A 21332-nucleotide genomic window follows, 5' to 3' on the forward strand; every position below is an offset into this window, starting at 1 on the left:
AAAATCTGTTAGCGTTAGCAAGAGCTTGATTGTAAAACACAATACGTTTAAAATCTATTTTGGCCATATAAAAAGCCTTTTTGTAATGTTAAGATTGCACAGTAAAGTTTATACCAACTTTTTATGCAAGTTTAAGAAATGTTTTTTTTTACTTCGCGCCTGTTTTCCGACCAGACCACCACCAGACGTTCCAAAAGCTTTCAAATTTCCAATAATAATTTAGAATTGATTGTTTCTTGTTAAAATAATACGAATAATATTGTAGAACTTTTCCAAAATTTTGTATGTTTTTGTATATAAACCATAATAAAGGTCATATTTTAAAAATAAAGATTTAAAAGCTGTTAAAATCTAGATACATTTACACGTAAATAGACAAAAGAGGTAAAAATATTTAATAAGGGTTCTCCGTTTCGATCTTACCAGCAGTTTTTCAATGATACCGGTCTCGCGAGTTCCTTGATTCGCATCTGCTCCAACGCTGCCAGTTTGGTTGGAATACGTATTACTTGAGTTTCCTCCCATATTATTTGGAACAGCACTCATGATCGCATTAGCGTTAAAGATACCAATCGATCCTGATGATCCAGAACTACCTAGTACGTTCAGGCCATCACCACCACCAAATACTCCTTGAGTTGATGTGGTCATCGTGGATTCTATGCTAAATGTTCCGATCGGGGGGAATACATTTGAAGGATTCACAGACGGACGAGATCCAGTTTGTTGACTGGAAGTTTGAGCATTAAAGAAAACATCGCTTCGCTGCCCACCATACGCAATGTAATCCATAAAAGGAGCTAAAAAGAGAACATAACGGGACATATTATTTCATTATTTCTAGGTAGAATATTACACACACTACATTTATTTTATCAGAAATCGACATCAGAAATATCAAAGTCGCCGAAAAGGAAATAAGTTTCAATACAAAAGTGGAACATAGGTTTCGCCTGTTCTTGAATACAAAATCTACTGGATTCTTGCTCCCTTTTCTGCATGTCGGTAAACCATTGATTACTATGTCATAATTTTATCTCAAACAAAGAAGTAAATCATAAGACCCTCTCATTGCTCTCATGAATAATCAAACAAATAAAAGAATTTACAATTTGTTAAACATTCTAGAAAATGTGGTGGTTAAATTAACTTTAGTCAACTAAAAAGCGATATAAAACTGTATACAACGCAAACCAACAAGTAACTACTATAATCGTGGGATTTCTCATAACAAAATTACGACAATGTTACTTACCATCCGTCGATCGAAATGGCTTCGTTTGGCTGCCCATAGTGCAAGACGTCAATTCGAAGATTTTCAGTAAATCTGTCCTCAGACTATGTTTATATCTGAGCTGGTCGGCTGCTAACAGCAATGTTTTTACTAGCTTCTTAGTACGACGTTTTTATACAATTGCCCAAAATGATTATACAATTGCCCAAACGATTTTGGAGGATTTCGTTGTTTTTTTTTCCTATCCCCGATTCTACTATGCTGAACTGTATTGAAATGAGAGGAGGACCGGCTCTTCTTCCACTTTGAAGCTATCCTTTTGGAGTTTTCTAATATCTGGTCTACATTCAGTTTGTGGAACAATGCAGTTCGCAAAACTCTTTGCTTTGGCTTTCGTTCTATTCGTTCGGACCTTAACACTTTACGGACTTAGTGCTTATTCGTCGCGTGTTTGCGCTACTCAAGCTGACAGTCTCCTTAATTGCTTATGTTCATGCTATCCGCATTAATGTTGATAATCTATACTAATGTTTCGTTTTACGCCACGCGCCACGAAACATCCACGACGCGAATGCGAATCTTTCGCTTTTTAGTAATTTATTTTTTTAATCGTGTAGTTTGGTTTTCGTTATATTCGCGAATCAGACTTATCCGTGTTTCCGGTTTTAGTGTAGCTTATGTTAATCGATTGTTTCTATATTTTTTCCTTTTTTTCTACCTTTTTCTATTTCCTTAGTTGTTAGAACAAATGCAAATTTATCACTAGATTGTTTGCATGAGGGATATACAGTATGGAGAAAGGATACGTCGGTAGTGGGTATGAATAAGGGTTGCAGAGTTTTTAAATGACTAATTTCAACTCGCAATGCTGCAATTTGACAAGGAGAAGCAAAGCAGTTCTGATGCCGTTTAAGGAATTTTGCTAATTTTACCCCTTTTCAAGCTATCTTATATTTTCTCGGTCGTTTGTCTTCCAGTATTTCAGTTGTTGAACAATGCGAAACATTAAATCACTGAATCATTTGGATAATCATTTGCTGATAAACGTATAGGCAGAAGATGATGCTTCTATCCAAAATGGATGAATCCGTTTGTTTTAATAGCAAAGTTCAAATCAATCGATAAAAATCCAAAACATATCGCGCTTCCTTTGACCAGGTTCTCATCGTCAGAACGAAACTAACAATTAACTCCTTTAATTCACAAATTCATTAGTGGTGTACACTAAATATCCAATTCAAAATCATCACCGTTTGAAGAACTGCGATTGCAGTACACGGTACCTTCCGGAATATTGACAACGCGAAAAATATTATTGTATATCGACGTTTTCGAGAGTATGGTACAAAACTTAAGCGGGAGCGGTGGTTAATTTCAGGCACGAATTAATGGTCGTTCATGTAGTCATTATCAATTGTTCACTTAAAAAACTGACATTTGCTGTGAGGCTTTGGCGGCTTAAAACCTCACCGGGATATTTTTGTAACACTATGGCGGAACACTCTCCCACAGACTTTTGTTGATGTTCTTTTTTCTACATCCACAGTTTGTTCGGTTCCTTTTTGGTTACCTCGTTCCGATCGATTCAAGTAACGTCGCTAATTTCACTTTTATAAACATATGCTTATTTTGTAATATTTTTTAAATTTTATCACAGAATCGTTTTATTTGTATTTTCTCTGGTCTTTCTAATTGAGGGTTACTGTGGACCCACTTTTCTGTTTTATAATTTTATTCTGAATCAATCTGTTCACCATCAATACGGTACAGCAAAGGCATACAGTCTTCTGTTTAGCAAAGCTACTACACAGCTTGAACACACTGCACTCACTGTAGGTCGTTTGTGATGTTCCCGTTTTTTTTCACGAAACACTCTTCACTCCGCCCTGGCTTAGATTCTTGTGTTGGGTTCAATATTACACATTGAGAATACCACAGAAAGCTACACTTTTCGATTACTGCATTCACTTTTCACTCACCGATAAACAAACGCATTAAATCAGTCGAAGAAGAAGTTACACTGTTTACTTATTTTCCTTTTTGTTCAGATGTTGATGGTTGTATGGCCGCTTCCTGAATATGTTTTGTGCGTGAATTTATTTGTCACTCGTTTGCGTATGCCAGTTGCTGTTGCTGTGGTGAATCTTACGTGGGACACTGGCGAACTAACGATAATCGGCGGTATCGGCGGTTGGATTAGTTCTTATTTTGTACTTTAACTTTTGCAGCTCCTGTCTCGAGTTTTACTGCTTCCATTCGATTTTAAACAGAGTTGAAACTCGGCCCAATCGCTCACAACGAATAGTCTCCTAAATTTCGATGCAGCCCGTTTGTCCGTGTGGATTGATTTGTTTTCTTCCAATTTCAATTAGCTAAAGCAATTTTCGTGTTACATAGAACATGCTGTATAAAAACAAAGCATTGTTGTTCAAACCCTATAAAAGGAAATGATAGAACCAGGAGGCGAACGGAAAAGATTAAATTCTCTGTCACTGCAGTTTATAGGGTAACGTAATTCTTTCCACGTAACTGGCGAGAGTTTCACTTACTCCTGTACATTTACTGGCTGCTATTATTTGCTTCAACTTGTTCGTATCTAGATTAATCTTTCCGGTTTGCGTATTGTATCCCAGCTTGGTGTCACAGTTGTGCTTCCTCGAATCGATTGATAACGTTTATCTGTTGATCGTAATGGTCGACAAGTGTTTTCCTAAATTTGATATTGTTTCACTACTTGCTACTATCGCTTTAGTGTTGCTCTCGTTGCTGAACTGATCTTTTTTCTGATTCTCATATTATTGTGTACAGTTGATGTTGACGCGGTTCCCTTTCGTTGATGGTTTTAGTTTATCAAGCAAGCACGATTCTCATTTTTTCTGATTCTCATATTATTGTGTACAGTTGATGTTGACGCGGTTCCCTTTCGTTGATGGTTTTAGTTTATCAAGCAAGCAATTTGGCCAGCTAAGATCACAAGATTGGCCACTACAACGGTAACAAACTCAGCTGAACACCTATAATATAGTTGCGTTTTTGGACAGTTGCCTCTCTTGATCTCACCTGTGTGGGTCGCTTGCGTGAGGAACTAAAATGTCGTAAATGCGTGCTTAAGTTGTCCTTGGGTTGTTTTAGGAACCGATTTTTTATCGAAACTATTTCACTGTTTTTGAAGAGTACGGCTGCAAATGCTTTCAGTGGAACTTGCCGAGAGTTGCCAATTAAGCTGCTATATGTGGATTCTCAAGCAGCCACTAGGATAGCTAGGATGTTTGGGATGTCGGAAATGTTTCAATTTGTATTGAGTTCTACAACTATTTCTGCCATGCGTTGTCCGGCATGTGTTAGATCCTCAATGATATCCTTATGTTCGTTTCGACCGCTTAGCGGGACTGCTCTGGCTTCCTCGGAGTAAAGCTTGATTACACTTTTTAACCCACCATTGTTGCAAGGGCCAATGCTCGGAAACCACCTGCGTCGCTTTTTAGCCTTTTACGTTAGATTTGCTTGCTGTTCTGTAGGCGATTCTGCGTTTTTTTTTTCTTAGAGGCGGATGATTTTTCTCAGCTTAGCTCGTATAAAAAAAAAACAATTTTAGGTTGTAAAGTTTGATTTTTCCAGTTTTGTCCGTTTAGTAGGTGTTGTTGGTAGATGTAGGTTCATTTATCTGCTTTTTTTAGTCTAAAATAGCGGTTTTGTTACACAAGCTGCGGAAAAGAGAGGAAAATATCACATCAAATTAATGACTGGCAGACGCATGTGTAGAGTTTATAGAAAAATCTATACAAATCGGATAGTAAAGAGAAATTCCACGCAACAGAAGCCGAAGAAATTGGAAAATACCGATACGACGATGGATTGTGCATTCATTTTTTCCTCATTTTGCCTTTTCCATTTTGCCTCAACTATCTCTATCGCACGTAGTATGTTCTGCTCACACTTATTGCACCACATAGGATAGGTGTAGATTGAAAAAGAAGGAGAGGGTTCCAGCAAATGTGTTATTTTTAATCGAACTATAAGTCGTCGAGAGCGTCGTTTTTGCGAACGCGAACATTTTTTTGGGACAATCGAATGCTAAGCTAAGTTTCAAAGGATTCTTGGAGGCTCAACGAGATATGCAACAAGAAAAATTTAGCACCAGAAAATTCTTACCACGACCAAGCACACACTAACGACAGCGATGTTCTTTTTCGGAAGGAACTCGAATGAACGAAAACGAGTTTTCGAGCACTTGTAGCCTTAAGGTGCTTGGCCACGGTCGGTTGCGATTCGTTAAGTTCCGAAGAACAGATTCGGTTTTGCCGCTCCCGTTTGGTACCTCGCTCCCGTTTGGTACCTCGCTCCCGTTTGGTACCTCGCGTTGGTACCTCGCTCCCGTTTGGTACCTCGCGTTGGTACCTCGCTCTCTTTTGGTCTTTTGGTCGAAAAAATATTGGCAAAAACGTAGTTTTGAATAAATCTTCGCCAAAATTGAACCAAATATTCTTGAAAAGTTGTAGTTTAACAAGGCATTAACTTCGAAAAATTAAGTTGAATGGTTTCTGCACTAAAATTCGTCAAAAATAAGCCGTTTTTGGACCCGAAAATACCAAAGCCCCTTCTTAACAGAACGTTCACTTACCCGTATCCTTAAGCAAATCTTGGATGCTGGCGGGAATAGCCCTTTGGGTAAAAACCTGATAAAAACCCAGGTAAAAATAAAACTCTACCTTTTCCTTTTCAATCAGAACTTGCAAGTTATTATGCAACAATCTGCAAGGATTGCCCTAACGATCGAATTTTCCTTTCAGTCATCAGCACTGCAAGCTCTCCTGCAATTCAATCATCATCAAAGGGAACGAACAGCTGTTCGATCTAGATTGCACCCAATCAATCCAACTCACATCCGGTACATCTGAATCCATGCAGTATCTCCGCCGCTGTAAGCTTCGAGAACCTAGGGAAGAGTGCCGTTTTACCCGATATTTATAACGATTTCTTTCAGTCCTACAAAACAAACTCTAAAAACCAATCGGGAAAACGACTCATTTTTTACATATTTTATTCATTTGTTTAAATGTTCCGAGTTTACAAGTTTTATTACCAGAGAACTTATTAACGTTAAACTATATGTAGTCATGATTGGTGACTTCATACAATCGTAGATTAGGATATTTAGTGTAAGTACAAAACTTGATTTTTACGAATTAACTTGTACTTTAAAAATGTCTTTAAAAGCAAAGCAACTAAATGAATAATCAAGCGATGACAATAACTATTACCTCATTGGAAAATTACTTTTCCATGGCAAGTACACATACTTAAAATCAGCAGGTGGAATTTCACTCTTTTAACACATTTGTGTCATTACTGAAAGAAACTGTTTGAGCATAGCATTTGCTTATGGATGGATGGAGTACTTTTTCCACTCTCTGTAATAGATAGATTGACACTGCTATAGGTTAACATACTCATTCAAAAATGTTGCTGTCTCTAAGTCGCGAAGAGTTCCAGGCTCAACAGCTTCTGCTGCCGTTTGATGGTGTTCGCCGCCAAGTAGTGCTTCGGAATCCTCATCATAACATCGCATGGGATAAACGATGCCGTCTCCCATGCTGAAATGAAATTGTCAGGCATGGATAGTAAAACTTTCTCATATTGTAAGCATGGCTTCTATTTTTTATCAATCATCTGCAAGAATTGCCAATCGAATAATTTGTATAGAGATGAGAACACTGTCAAAGTGTTGACCAAAAACGATCCAAAAGAATACTGTTAGTTGTAAAAGTGCCTAAGCGGCTGTCGTGCTGTAAACCCCATCATCTGTACTTTTATGTGGTTTCGGCTTGATTCGCGAGAGCTATGTACCGGTACCGGTAGTAAATCTTTCTGACGTAAATTAAAAGCTGTTTTATGTTTAACCGTTAAAACATATTTTATCAAGACAAACACTTTTCAGAAAACCGAGTATTTCAGTCATGATTTCCCCGCACTGTGCCCAAGTCATGTGCAAAAAAATTAATGAAAAGGGAGAAGTATTATGCAGAAACCACAAATATAGTTGCAAATAATTGAGCTTTAGTTCAAACTTTTACGACAAAACAAAGAGAGATGAAGGCCTCTAATGGATGGACTAAATTATTACTGCAAACAAATACATCAACTGAAATAAAAAGAAATAAATGGCAGTTATCTTGCGAATGCATTTCAATTCAACTCCACATTCTTGGTTCAAGGTCTCTTGTGAATGTCATTGTAGGCTAATCAAATGCCAGATACTGTTATTTCTATATACGTACAAATCCAATCTCTTCTGCAATAAACAAATGTGAAAACGACATCTCATGATTGTGGGGATCATTTGGGACAGAACCCTCTATGTATCTGGTTTGGTGTAAGAGCTTCTTTTCGCAGAGACAGACAGACGAACTACAGCATCCGCAGTTCCTTTCATTCGTGCGACTCTATGCTCGCCGTAGATTTTGAACCGTTCACGTACTCTTTAAAATCAGCCTGAGTTTGAGGAATCGGGGACACTATCGCAACGGAGGTATTTACGACCGTTCCGTTGCAAAAAGACTGATTACCAGTGGCAACAGTCGCTACCGGCGAAGCAGCCTCATTCGCGAGCGACACTAAATGGTGCGACTGAGTGGGAAATAACATTCCATCCCCGAGGCTACAAACAAACAATAATTCAAAGAGAGAAAAAGAGAGAGAGAGAGAGAGAGAGAGAGATACAGAGAAATTGAAAAATGTAAAGCACTATTTTTAAGTAATGTTTTAAAATAAATGGCATTTTGAGCAAAAGCAGCATCAATGGATTTAGTTTGTTATGATATCTTAGTGCAAGGGCTTACATTTGCGTTCAACTTATTAGTGATATCGATGTAAGAAAATTTAGCTGAACGTCAATTGAAATCTCATTTCACAAGCCATACGGAGAAGACAAATAGATACTTGAACATATCGGTTTTTTTTACAAAGACATAAGTTCCATAAGTTTCAAAGACATAAAAAGGCCTCACGACGAACCATGAATTGTATTATGGAAATAGAAATTAGAACTCCCCATGCAAACACGAGTGGTTAGTAGTACTTATTTGTAGTCACAATTCAACGGTATTTATTCACACTGTTAGTTAAATACTGACCTGGTGTAAACGGGAAAGAACCACAATCGCCTATCATCGCCAAAAACTTCTTGGAAATTACTTATCTTGCCGAGACTAAAACCATTTTTGTCAGGGCCTCCATAGCGAAAGATGGGTGTTCGAAATGATTCTACAATATAGGAAGAATGAATTTGTTGTTAGATTATCGCCAAACAATTCATCGTACAGTATAATTTAGTGTAGACCTGTACCTAATGTAGTTCTGTTCAGTAAAACAAGATAGCAGTGATATCCGAAGAGACTGACTAAACTGATTGCGAACATCACTGAGACGAAAAACAGAAACAGTATATGAAACCTACCGTCGATTTTTCCCTGCAATTGAATATACACAAGCGGTTGAAATTGAAGCGCAAGTAAAAGTGTAAAGATTGCATAACTCACCGTCCATATCAATTCCATATAAGCAACGGTTGTGAATGCGATATACAAGCAGTATATTAAAGCATAACCCAGGAATAGTATGAAATATTTGTAATTGCTAAAGTTTATACAATTGTTGACCCATGGGCAGTGATGGTCTAGCTTGAGCACACATACACCGCAAACACTACAATGGTGCGCTCGGTCGGGTTTTATTAGTCGACATTTTTCACAAAAACGCACCGAAGCATTTAATGTCCGCGTCACTACTGGAAGTTCCTTGGCAAATGCTTCCAGGATCTGTTTTTGCTCTTCCTCGTTCGTCGCCCGGATGAGACGATCCAGGTCGGCACGAGGTACCCTAAACTGTAAAAATAACGAGATTCTTATCTTATCTATGGAGGCGAACGATGGGTGACTAATTAACAAAAAAAACAACGTAAGACTTGTAGGATGCGTCATGGGCTTTGGTTAGGAATTTTCTGTACTATATATAATGTGCAAAATTCTAGTTAATACTCACCCTAGCAGGTACACGGCCAATTTCAGTAAAAACTGTTTGATAGTATGACCAGAGAAACATCACCAAAACGATATGATAGAACAAAAGAAAAAGAATTCTCTGCCCCACGCTGGTTACGGTAACTAAAAATAATGTAAGGGAAGGAAAGAATGCGATTCAGTATTTGCTCACAGCGCGATTTTCTTTACTTACAGAAAGACAATTGTATGACGAACGCATAGTATGACCATCCAATCACCGAAACGATGAATAATACCGGAAACCATTTCATAGTACGTACACAACAAGTGCAGCGATCATTGCGCTCAACATCCAGCGTTCGATGATAATCATAATTGGCACCCAAAACAGACATTTTTCTGATGATTCTTCAAATCTGTGTTTAATATTTCTTTTCACTTAAAAATACTTGAAACTAGGTTTGGACAATTCGACGTGAACGTGAACACGCAACAATTTAGACTTTCCCAGAGCACAGTGTGAAATTGCACTCTAGAAGGCAGATATTTTGCGTTTAACGCGATCCTATGATCGAGTGTACATCAGAGTTTTCGTGTTTGAAAATGGATAGGTCTCGTAGTGTTACAAAAGGATGTGGAATTCTTTTTAGTTGTTCAAGGCCCTTCTTTTTGCTTGAAAGGAAAAGCATGTTAAATTATGTTTTCTGATTTCTACATTCTCTGGATGGTTCACTTCAGATTTCACGGTTCGTCATTTTTCTGCCTATTTTTCCAACGAGAACGACGGAGGATGTTTCAAAGGACTTGAAATCTCTATTAGCTCTTGAATGCTCTATTAGATTATTGTTAATCACTATATTCACGAAATCCATGAAAATTCTTCAAAGAGTTAGAAATTTCCCTTTTTTACAGCGAACTCGGATCCTTAACCTCAAAGCCAAAACAATGCTACACTGCCGCGCAGCCCATTTTTTTCTCTTTATTTTATTTTTTATGTTTCCTTTTTGCGCGCATATGCGCATATTTTATCGATTATCACTGTACAACAAACGCAGGGTTGTAGCTCATTTGCTTGACATTTGTTTCCGTGCGAGTCTCGTTCTCTCTTGACAAAATCCTGGCCTGGTTACTGGTTACTGGCTATTTAAGGCACCTTAAATTCACCTTAAATTCACCTTTTCCACCTTTTTCAACGGCCATTTTTCGCCCACCTTGTTGAAGGTTGTCTTATTTTTCTGTTCCCGTCGTAGAGCTGTTCAGCTATAATAATTGTGAGTGCAATTGTTAAACCCAGGTGCAACTGTTAAACATATTTTCTACAATCGATTACCCTAACTACAACCCCATGAATCACAAAGAAATTACCACTACTTCTTGGAGGTTGATCAGAGTAAAATTCAATGCTTATCCCACGGGGTGCGAATCTCACCTGAGCATCATTGATTGGGGACAAAAAATGAAATGTGCTGCATGTGGCGATTTTCATGTGATGCAAGTTTAGAAACGTTTTACGGGAAGAAGGTGTAGATTAGAAAATCAATAGTTGACTGTGTGTGTGTGTGTATTTTTTTTCTCTCGTCGGTGAAAGATTTTCGCTGAACGTACTCTGTTTAAAATCCAGAAAACCTTCGCTGAAACGCAGTGTGTGAGGCTAGCCAAATTTGGCGAACGAAATAGAAAAACAGCTGCGAGAGGAGTGATCAAAGTGCAATTCTCCGAAAATCCTTTTTTTTTTGTACGTAAACTTCATCTCCCGTTAGCGTAGTATCGATCTTTCTCTCTAAAGTTTTGATATGCGTAGCCAACTGGGGTTTTCGCTTTTTATAACCTTTTACAAGCAATCACTTCCTTCACTCCTTGCGAAGACCAAGCCTAGCTGTGCATGCAAACTTTGTGCGATTGATCATTTTGGGTATGAGAAAAAGCAGAAGCATATCGCAAAGGTAGGTTGTGGTGTGTGGCTCGAAGGATAGTAAAAAGGTTGTTCAAGAAAACGGCATTCTCAGCCCGTTCCTGCGTTCCGGTATGTGCATTTTTCACCATCTAAAGTCCTGCATGCCTAAAATCGAAGCTGAAACACATTTGCTTCAAACTTCGTCTGAAACCGTAGCCGATTCTATCTCTATCGATTTCTCAAGAGGGGCGATTTAGAGCAGAGTGGGTCCTTTAACTGATTTGGAAGGAAAAACAAATCAGCTTAGATAGCTAGTTGGCCGGCTCCACTAGTCGTTAACTGGTAGCTAATGAAAAAAAACAGTGGTTTTATGAAGTTTCTATTGTTACTACTCACCAAGTACGTTTACATATATGTGTATTAAAACTGATCCCCAATCCGCAATCGATACTTTGTGAGACCAAGGGAGTCTGTACGTTCAGAGAAAAAAAGGCCGTGTAGCTCCAACGTAACTATGACTTAGTTTTCAATCATTCAACTATTCAACATCAGTAAGTTATTATCTTTATTTTCAAACATAATTTTAAGGGGCCATGTATGGCGATATGGTCGTTTGAGCTAATTGTTTCTCTTTCCCACGGAATCTAGCCTTAGATCTGGGCACTAATTAAGTTTTGCGGTCGCTGAAGGCTGTTGAATGTTACCTATACGCACAATCTCACTAACACTTGCAATCTGGGGTGTTGAAAATTGAACCCCATTTTCTCATGCAACCTGTGAATGATCAGCTATACCTTTATCTTTCGGCCTTTTTTTTCTTACCTTATCTTTCCAATGTTGGTATAAGAAATGAAGTATATTCGGTATTCTGTATTTGGTAATTTGGGCGATAATTTAACGAAAACGGTCTCTTCTGGATGATTTGTCGTTACGTACATGTCTTTTATCTGGGGCACGAAAACGAGTTCAACAAACAATGGACACGTGGCATTGCTGGGTACTCTTTTTTGCTCAACCATGGACTCATGTATATTTCGTTCCTCGTGGTCGCTATATTTCGCAATTGTACAACAAATGTGTTCGATGTGTTCTGTTCGAATTCTGATGTGTTCGGAAGCCACATTTTCATAACGGAAATAAACTACTTGCCCCAATATTTCAGCTACAAACGCAGCATAAGTTCGCCAAATGAAATATTCTTCGCCGTAAGGCTGCCGTGCACTAACGCTATCTTTGGTATTTAGAATGGATAAAAAAGAGAGCAGGAAAGATTCATAAACTCTACACTGCGCCATTAAGAATGTCGGCTGAAAGAAGAAAACGTATGACATCACATTTTGTTTCTCAGTTGCACTTGAGAAGCTAGTGAATACTTGACTCGAAATGCAGGCGACTACAACAAGTAGATGTATGTCGCTGCAGTCACGAATTGCAGCTTTTGCGCTTGCAATGGCAACTACTAAAAATAGTGTTCAATGCGATTGATGATGCAAGGCGAGAGGTATACAAAAATCAGTTTTATTATGTGGATAGCAGTATGCTATAATTTGTCCACAGATATATGGTTTACACAGTTTATGCTCTTTTAAAAACGCATTCATATTATTCTGCTCCTATCCTAATTTATTTACTTATTCAAATGTCATATATTTGTAAAAAGAGGCAAGCAACAAAAATGTACTTTTTATTAAGTAATTTTGTTCGTGTTCGTAAAGCTAATGATAGAGGATAGCATAATGATAGAGGTTAGTTTAAGGAACAGGAAGTATTTATCAAAAACCACAAAGGTTGAGCTGTGTAGTGAAAGCGAGAATGTTTTTATACGGGTGAGCAATTGTTTTACTACCAAGGTACCAAGAGCATACTTGAAGATCTGCTAACTACAGACTATCTTATCGCTCCATGTCTCATCACGTCTACATCTTTGGACAATGCCTTTCATTATACCAACACATGTGGCAATGCACATCTAATATAGATGTTCTCCAAATGCATGAAGTTAATAATCATTCGCCAAAACGTTTTTTGTTTCGTTTCTGTTTCAAGCAATGGCACTCAGCTACTATGGCTCATTGCATGGCCTACGAGCGAAAACTGTATCCAAAACGTGACAAACGAACGTCAGGTGACTATGGTCATTCAACACGTTTGGTACAAGGTTTTCCGCGTCTAGGACGAAACGTTCCACATGCATACTTTGAAATATTAACTTCAAGTTTGATAAATCACAGAAGGGTTATGCAACAGCCACATTCGTTCGGCCATTCACCGAATAGTAAGATTAAGCAAAGGTTACTCAGTGGCAGTACAAACCAATTGTATGCTTGCACGTTTGGTACAGTTTCAGCGTAACAATATGTTTATTGGAGAAATTCTATCATGCTTCAAAGCACAATACTAGGATTCAGGAAAAAAAATGTTCATTCAAAATAAAAAAAACAATCGGAATCATGTTCAAAAGTCGAAATCATGTTCAAAAGTCGAAATCATGTTCTTTCAGTATTTAATTTGATTTCTGGAATTGCAGTAACCATTCATTGCCCAACAGCTTTTTTCTTTAACCAAATATGCTATGAAAAATATGCTTTGATTAAGGGGGGGGGCTTCGGTATTTTGTTTTAATTCTTCGCATTTACTTTTTACAATTTTTATGAGTGCTTATCCTTTCAAGAGTATTGTGTGAAGTTTTGGGATCAATCGAAGCAAAACTGACAAAGATATTGAATTTTGAAAATCTGCCTTTCATACAAGGCTCAAAGCATCTCGCAACTTTGAATCGCGTTTCCCAAAACCTACGTTTTCAAAGTCGGTGCCCATCGTAGCATAAAAACTACTGGACCCATCGATTTAAAATTTTCAACACATAATCTGCACACTATTTGCCAGGTAGCCCCGTCGAGTTTTTATTAAAATTGTTGATACTTTTTTTTTTTTTTTAATATTTCTTATCGAAAAAAGCAGCACATTTTCATCTTAAAAAATCTGCCAAAAATCGAAAAATGGGAAGTTTTATAAAAAATGGCCAGGGCTACCTGGATAAACTTATATTCTAACTAAAGAATATTCATTTGTATATTTCTGATGACCCGGCACATGGCTACGATGGGCACCGCAAAAAGTACATTTTTGCGAACTTGCCTATCTACCTTGGATGTCATGAACATCGTTTTGAATAAATCTTCCCCAAAATAGAATCAGATATTCTGGAGAAGTTGTAGTTTAAAATGACATTCACTTGAAAAAATTAAGTTGAATGGTTTCTGCACAATGCATCGTCAAAAGTAAGCCTTTTTTGACCGGAAATAACCAAAGCCCCTCCTTAATCACTTTACAACAATGTAATCACTTTACAATTTTTTTCAGAGAGAAAACCACTTATTAATTTATTAAAATTCAACCACTTTGAAGTCAATCTATAAAGAAAACTTGTTTGGAAATTTTCAGAAATGGTTTTTATTTAGATAACACTAGCGTAACACTAATGTGCTGTACCTGGAAATAGCTTTGCTTATTGTGTTTCTGTGTCCGATTTTTTCAGATACTTTTCCTAACAAAAAATGTCGAATCAACAGAAGCATCGAATTCAAGTTCCCGATGGATTAAGGGATGTACTGTTGGAGTTTTCAATTGCTTATCTTCTGGAACAACCTGGCGATGTTATCGACTATGCGGTGACTTTTTTCACCAAATTACAAGAAGACCGCAAATCGACGATGCTCACGTCGGCCGAACCAACTTCGCCGGATGAGAGTATAATGTCACATGATGAAGGTAAGATGTAGTAAAACTAAATTTGCCTTCGCAGAACAATCCAACACATCCGATACGCATATGTTAAATGTTAAGAAAAGAGTCTTATTAATTTTTTTTTGTTTTTTTGTATACTTGGCGTTGCTTTCTAACATCTACCTACGTTAGAGCTTATCAAGCGCCCTCGTGACAATTTTATTTGTATTAAATTGCATTTTTCTATGTATTGTTAATCCGAATCGAGTCGGAAGCAATAACATCTGCGTTATCCTCAGTGGTAGCATAAAGAAGCAACAAATTAACAAGTCGGTCTGCTAGATCTCTGTATGTTCATGTTTCCAGCAGACAATACATTAAACTGTTTAAGTCAGTGAATTTGTAATATGTCTGCACAAGAATTTGATAAAACACGTGTAAGTAACAAATTTTGTTCGTCCACAAACAGTACATCTAATTTTTGTAAAAGATTTCTCTATCGTTGGCTTCGACTGTGACTCAACTTTGAATACGGCTACGCCACTTGGATAAAAGCTAATATTTGTCATTTGTTTTAAATCACAATCGATTGTTTTTTTAATTGATATGCGAAAATAGCGAAATTATGGTCAGTGTTGCTTCCAGTCATGTTTAGTTTTCTAAAGTAGAATGCTGGCATTCGTTACAAGTGTCATTGTTCGTCATCGCTCATATCTTGGTATAGGCGAAAGCTATCGCCTCATTGTAATAGCCATCATAATCACCTTGCACTGCCATTGGATGCTTTTTATCGATTATATGCCTCGTTTCACTTAACTCATGGAAGTGAGGAAGAGTCTGTGCACTACACATGCTCCTACAATGATGTTAGCCCATTTAAATTATATTGGTTATTAATTTATTGTTTTGTGAAAAATATCTCGTGCGAAGTATCTCACCGAATACAATCAACAGAGGACACTGGCACTTTACTTTAGGGTTTCGTTGGTGGCACAGCTTTAGAGTTGGATTGAAAACCCGTAGTTACTGGTATCATTTTGAGAGTCGATAATATCAATGGGTAATTTTATCCTGTTTCCTGTGTCCTGTGTCAATATAGTTATAACTGAGGACTATGTTTATTTAAGATTTAATAGCAGGAATATTTATTTTTTGAAAATTGAATAAAACTGGCAATTTGAAAATTTTGAAAAATTTGAACTGTGATTTGTAATGGGTTCTGATCAGTTTTGGTGGGTTTTCCAATCAATTTTACTTTGAAACACTGCACTACATCAACACTTTTGAATGGCTGGGATTATACTGAACATTTTTCAAAATGCCGATCATTGGCAAAAATCTGTCTGAATAAAATTTCCCTTAAGGTTTTTTTAAATTGATTGCCAAAAAAATTTATGTTAAAAGGATGTTTATCTCTAAATCTTGCTTTTATTGTTGGCAATTAGTGATTTATCATATTACTGAATGAGGTAACAATCACATGTAACGCGAATGTTTAACATGAAATGTGTTATCAAAGCATCGTGTATGACATACACCAAGAATAGATATCGAGTACATTCTTTTTGCTTGTTTACATGGTCTTATGGAACTGATAAATAATTTTTTTATTTTGTTATCAGTCGTCTAACCTATTCATGAATTTGGGATAACTATTACATATGTAATTCTAGTCTGGTGGTCAGTAAACTGCTTCGCATGGAACTTAAATACTGCCATCATCCTTCGGCTTTGTTTGACAACTTTGATCTAAATTTTGATAACATACATAATAATATTTATAACTTTTTGAAATAAATACATGAGCTTTTTGTTCATTTCATTCTGTTGTTTTACATACTTACTATTATACACTGTTTTGTTATTCGTGAATATATGTGTGTGCATCTATGGGCACATCTTGTATTCTCTATTAAATGCCTTATGTCGACTGTTTAAGGCCTACATTTATAGAAACTTGAAGTAAGCGTCATGCAAGAACCGTGTTTAGTCTTTTTCTTCAGAATGTGTAATGGAGGGCCATGTAAAATGACAATGATGCATGAATTAGTAACCGCTTCGCTCTATGTCTGTTTGTGACAGAGGGCACATTTGCCATTGTTCATGCTGCGTTGCTTTCTTCCTTTTGTATCTTTACAAATCCGTGTTTGATGAAGTAACAGTTTAAAAAAGTGTAAAATAGATTAGGCTCTGCATTGTTTAATATATTAATACATATACATATATATATATACATATATATCGGTTTTAGTAAGTACATTGAAACACCAAAGAAACTAGCTAGTTAGTTGGCCTATGAATTGCTTCTTTTATATGGATGATTGTCGGTGTTGGATGTATGAACAACAGGGGTTACAGAATGGTTTATTGTTCAAGTGCTTTTTTGCACGTGACACAGCTAAATGCTGCCAAGGATGACCAATGTGAAAGCATTATTAACTATTATTGGCCAGTAGCGAGAGACCAGGGGGACATGTTTTCGACTAGATAGAAAAATTGTAAGCAATAACGAAGAAGTAAAAACTGTTTTCAAATATCAACTTTTCCACGCGCTATTTATGAATTAGTTACATATTTTTCTGATTGTAATCGTTGGTTTTTTCATACAGAACCATTAGTAAACCGTTACGCATCGCGCAGAAAGTCGGTTTTTGCTGAAACATATGACCCAGAAAACGACGACGAAGACGAAGGTGCAAGAGCCATATTTCCTAAAACTGATGAACAGCGGGCTCGATTGTGTGATTCGGTGAAAAATATACTCCTTTTCAGATCACTGGATAAGGAACAGGTATGAATCAGAATATTTGACTTGCACATGTAAAGTAGTGTTTTTTAGTTTCTACTCAGAGTACAATTTTATTAGTCGAAAGAATAATGATAATCGAAAGTCGAAAAAGTAATAATGCAAGGCAGGTGAAATAAAATAATAGAATCAAACATTTTTTTTAGATGAACGAGGTACTTGATGCAATGTTTGAGAAAATAGTCCAAGCTAAAGACTATATTATCAAACAAGGGGATGATGGAGACAATTTCTATGTCATTGAATCGTAAGTATGATACCGCTTGGAATCGTACGGATGTTCACATTTTTTCTCTTTCTATGTGTGTACTTAGTGGAACTTATTATGCTTACGTGGGTGAGGAGCAGAAACATATACATACATACGATAACAGAGGAAGTTTTGGAGAGCTGGCTCTCCTCTACAACATGCCAAGGTGAGACATACATGCCTTACAAGTCTAGAATGAAGTATAATAGGCTTCTGCTGATTATCTCTAACTAGAGCTGCCACCATCCAAGCCGAAACTGATGGTAAATTGTGGGCAATGGATCGCCAAACTTTTCGAAGAATTCTGTTAAAATCAGCATTTAGAAAACGTAAAATGTATGAAGCTCTTCTCGACTCAGTTCCGATGCTTAAGACATTGCAAGTAGGTATGGCCTTTTTATATTAAATATAATGCCTATAGTTTTCTGCGTTATTTTTTATAAATCTATGTTAAGAATTATGAGAGAATGAATCTGGCCGATGCTTTGATACCTCAAACATATGTTAAAGGCGATCGAATTATTAAACAAGGTTAGTAGCAAAGATAATGCGAAAAAAAATGCGTGATTTCCATTTATACTAGTTTTCCAATTACAGGGGATGCCGCTGATGGAATGTACTTTATAGAGGATGGGAAAGTTTCTATCCGTATTCAGCAAGATACTGGGGAAGTAGAAATATCAAACCTAGGAAAGGGTGGATACTTTGGAGAACTCGCACTAGTAACACATAGACCACGAGCAGCTTCCGCCTATGCTGTTGACAATGTGAAAGTAGCATGTAAGTTTTTAAGTTACGTTGTAATTTACTTCATTCTGTATTCTATATCTTTCAATGCTGCCTACATATTCTTATTCTTTCAAGAAAAACTTATTTCAGTTCATTCTAATAAGTATTATGCTGTGATAGAATTTCAATATAGATTACAGTTATTAATTTACGTTTATAATATATCGCACAAGTCATTTTCTCTTTTTTGGTGGCGGAGTACCTTATTACTTATTATCTAAATCATTTAATCATATTTTCTTTTCTTTTAATATTTTTGCATGAACCTATTTATTCAATGTGTCGGTTTTACCATGTACCAAAACCCGCGTATCTGTCATCCTCTGGAATATCATCGTTTTTCTTAACACACATTTTACACGCCTTACAACATTTATACTATTGTGATTCTTGTTGATGAAAATTAAACTGTTAAATCAACTCTGAATTAATTATTCAAATATCCTGCAATTTCCTACGATTACTTGTCTTCCCACGTACAATGCTTGTCGTATGTGCCAATGGTGAACCAAACTTCTATTTCGAAACATTTCGGAAAAATTGTATTTATCAATTTAATTAATTATACCATTCATGAGAACGGTAAAGTCCTCGAAACTGAGTGTTATGAACGTTTATTGGGCAATTGTATTGATGTTTTATTGCGCAGCATGAAACATTATAGATACATTGACGAAGCTGTATACAACATGATTTGTGAGGCTTGTCAAAAGTTCTAGAAAGTATTGTCTAAGTATCAAACGATTGATCAGATCATTATCTTAATGCTCTGGAAACATAATTTGAAATATTTTGATTGAGACTCTGTACATTACACATTTGGCAAGCTAAATGTAATATAAGTAATATGATACATTTAGTTTTAATATCATCGTGTTCTTCCGTGTTATAAGAAATAACTTCGCCGCTTTATTTCTTACACAAGTAGAATAATCATTACCCATTACATTACCCGTTCCACTTCAAATCCATTCACACTAACATACGGTATACATCAAACAAAAGGTAAGGATATACAACTGTTCAAATATATTGACGATACCATATTTGATAGCTTCTTGTTATTGCCTTCCTAAACTGATCCAAATTGAATTCTTATATCATGCGTGTTTCATGCGCACGGTTATCTGCTACAGCGCATATTAATGCTTGAACGCATCATTGGCCGTTGTTCGTAGCATTGTAATTTAAACTTGCTTAAACGGATTAGATCGTTATCTCTCAATTTTGTTTTCTCCATATTTCAGTTTTAGATGTGGACGCCTTCGAACGTCTACTCGGACCATGCATGGACATTATGAAGCGCAACATTGGCGATTACGAAACGCAACTAGTGAAAATCTTCGGAAGTAAAACTAACATAAGCGACATACGATAAAACAGAAAATATTTAGTCTGCAAAATCGACAGTTGAATTATAAGACATTTGCTAAATGATCGAGTCAGCGACGATGATAACTGTACAGAACTTTACTTATCTAGAAACGCTTTTTTCAAAAGCGTTTTTCTCCAATTGAGTTTATGTATGACTTATCAGTAAAAGGTCATGCATTGTTCGGAAATGACACAAACCAAAAACGATAATTATCAGTTAGTCGTTTGCATTTTTAAACTGCGAAAAATTATTTAGTGAGAGTAATTCGATGAGGTATTTTGGAATACTAACTTCATATAAGATGGTTGCAAAAGTAGTTGTAGAATCTGAATGTTCTGCTATATGGCGCATGGCATTTCATTAAGGATGAAACAAAAATAGTCATATAATCGCGCACAGGTAAACTGTTATAGGAATCGATATTCTCATTACCTGCAAAATAGATTAAGGAACGAATGCTGCTGAACACTGTAACTGTATGCGTCTGGTCTGGTCAAATAATGAATGATACGCCAAGAAGATGAATTTGACAACTAACTGAAATCAAAATGTTTGACATTCGCTGGAAAAAATCGTTTCCGATAACGTATGCATAATCAGAGGCAAGATATCTAATATATAAAACTGAGAAATATATGCAAAGTTGGGGATTTCTAAAGAACCAATATGGAATAAACACAAGCTAGCCATTGACTGCGATATAAGCTAGCGAAAAAGATATAGATGAAATGGAACTTCATGAACATACATACTTATAAGTATCTCCGATAAATACTACGCTGGATGTATCGACATCTTTAGCATGGGCATGTATCACAATTGTATGTATGTCTGTATGTATGTGAAACCTTCATAATCTTTGAGAATGGCGTTAGAGAAATAGCTTATTTTAAAGCTCGAACAATTTACATCAATATAATTTTATTAACAGTGGCGTGCTTCGTTCATCCGTAGTATGCGACATTCCCATTGCTTTTCCAGTATTGTGTTTATTGCCTCTTTTTTGTTTTATGCGAAAACATACTAACAAATCTGGTATGTTCTACTAGCGCTCTATATAAATATATATATATATATATATATATATATATATATATATATATATATATATATATATATATATATATATATATATATATATATATATATATATATATATATATATATATATATATATATATATATATATATATATATATAAGGCTGCTACGATATACCGTAAAACGTTGGCAACAATGGATAGAATATGGCATAAATC

The 21332-nt window shown here is 36.4% G+C and overlaps 3 protein-coding genes across 9 annotated transcripts in view; 1 reads left to right on the forward strand and 2 right to left on the reverse strand.

The window, feature by feature from the left end:
• LOC125955127 (cold shock domain-containing protein E1) overlaps positions 1–4938 on the reverse strand; it is a 10960-nt gene extending 6022 nt beyond the window's left edge. Inside the window, exons 1-2 of the mRNA XM_049686009.1 lie at positions 1256–4938; positions 424–800 (exon numbers count right to left, since the gene is read on the reverse strand). Of these exons, the coding sequence (XP_049541966.1) occupies positions 424–800; positions 1256–1292 (414 nt within the window). The 5' untranslated portion in view covers positions 1293–4938. The remainder of the gene's footprint in view (positions 1–423; positions 801–1255) is intronic.
• Positions 4939–6269: 1331 nt separating this feature from the next.
• LOC125955131 (palmitoyltransferase ZDHHC15) lies at positions 6270–10539 on the reverse strand. 4 transcript variants are annotated; one of them, XM_049686019.1, is made up of 7 exons: positions 9467–10539; positions 9275–9396; positions 8773–9117; positions 8580–8703; positions 8368–8497; positions 7713–7892; positions 6272–6828 (listed from the first exon to the last, which is right to left on the reverse strand). In XM_049686019.1, exons 1-7 carry the CDS (start codon positions 9627–9629, stop codon positions 6669–6671), a joined length of 1224 nt encoding a protein of 407 aa, XP_049541976.1. In that variant the 5' UTR covers positions 9630–10539; the 3' UTR covers positions 6272–6668. The 4 variants fall into 4 exon arrangements, 3 of the variants coding, with proteins under 3 accessions (XP_049541975.1, XP_049541977.1, XP_049541976.1); XM_049686018.1 differs by having other exon boundaries at positions 6270–6828; positions 8580–9117; XR_007469083.1 differs by having other exon boundaries at positions 6704–6828; positions 7513–7892; positions 8580–9117.
• On the forward strand, positions 10429–21150 carry LOC125955133 (cAMP-dependent protein kinase type II regulatory subunit). 4 transcript variants are annotated; one of them, XR_007469084.1, is made up of 10 exons: positions 11429–11679; positions 14667–14899; positions 17464–17645; positions 17807–17907; positions 17975–18076; positions 18145–18292; positions 18366–18441; positions 18508–18690; positions 19288–19704; positions 19947–20080. XR_007469084.1 is itself a non-coding variant. In XM_049686022.1 (9 exons), the coding sequence occupies exons 2-9, from the start codon at positions 14686–14688 to the stop codon at positions 20075–20077; spliced, it is 1137 nt and encodes a 378-aa protein (XP_049541979.1). In that variant the 5' UTR covers positions 10429–10505; positions 14667–14685; the 3' UTR covers positions 20078–21150. The 4 variants fall into 4 exon arrangements, 3 of the variants coding, with proteins under 3 accessions (XP_049541979.1, XP_049541981.1, XP_049541978.1); XM_049686022.1 differs by lacking the exons at positions 11429–11679; positions 19288–19704 and adding an exon at positions 10429–10505 and having other exon boundaries at positions 19947–21150; XM_049686024.1 differs by lacking the exons at positions 11429–11679; positions 19288–19704 and adding an exon at positions 11160–11177 and having other exon boundaries at positions 19947–21150.
• The last annotated feature ends 182 nt before the right edge of the window (positions 21151–21332 follow it).

The sequence above is a fragment of the Anopheles darlingi genome, chromosome 3, assembly GCF_943734745.1.
Source record: "Anopheles darlingi chromosome 3, idAnoDarlMG_H_01, whole genome shotgun sequence".
NCBI lineage: Eukaryota > Metazoa > Arthropoda > Insecta > Diptera > Culicidae > Anopheles > Anopheles darlingi.

Bases quoted from the DNA above. Each gene is read 5' to 3' on its own strand.
- LOC125955131 (XM_049686018.1), bottom strand. From the start codon at position 9,629: ATGTCTGTTTTGGGTGCCAATTATGATTATCATCGAACGCTGGATGTT. The intron at 9,118-9,274 runs GTGAGTATTAAC...TTATTTTTACAG, and splicing joins TTGGCCGTGTACCTGCTAGG to TTTAGGGTACCTCGTGCCGA. The intron at 8,498-8,579 runs GTACAGGTCTAC...CCTATATTGTAG, and splicing joins ACTGAACAGAACTACATTAG to AATCATTTCGAACACCCATC.
- LOC125955133 (XM_049686022.1), top strand. From the start codon at position 14,686: ATGTCGAATCAACAGAAGCATCGAATTCAAGTTCCCGATGGATTAAGG. The intron at 17,646-17,806 runs GTATGAATCAGA...CATTTTTTTTAG, and splicing joins GATCACTGGATAAGGAACAG to ATGAACGAGGTACTTGATGC. The intron at 18,442-18,507 runs GTTAGTAGCAAA...TTCCAATTACAG, and splicing joins CGATCGAATTATTAAACAAG to GGGATGCCGCTGATGGAATG.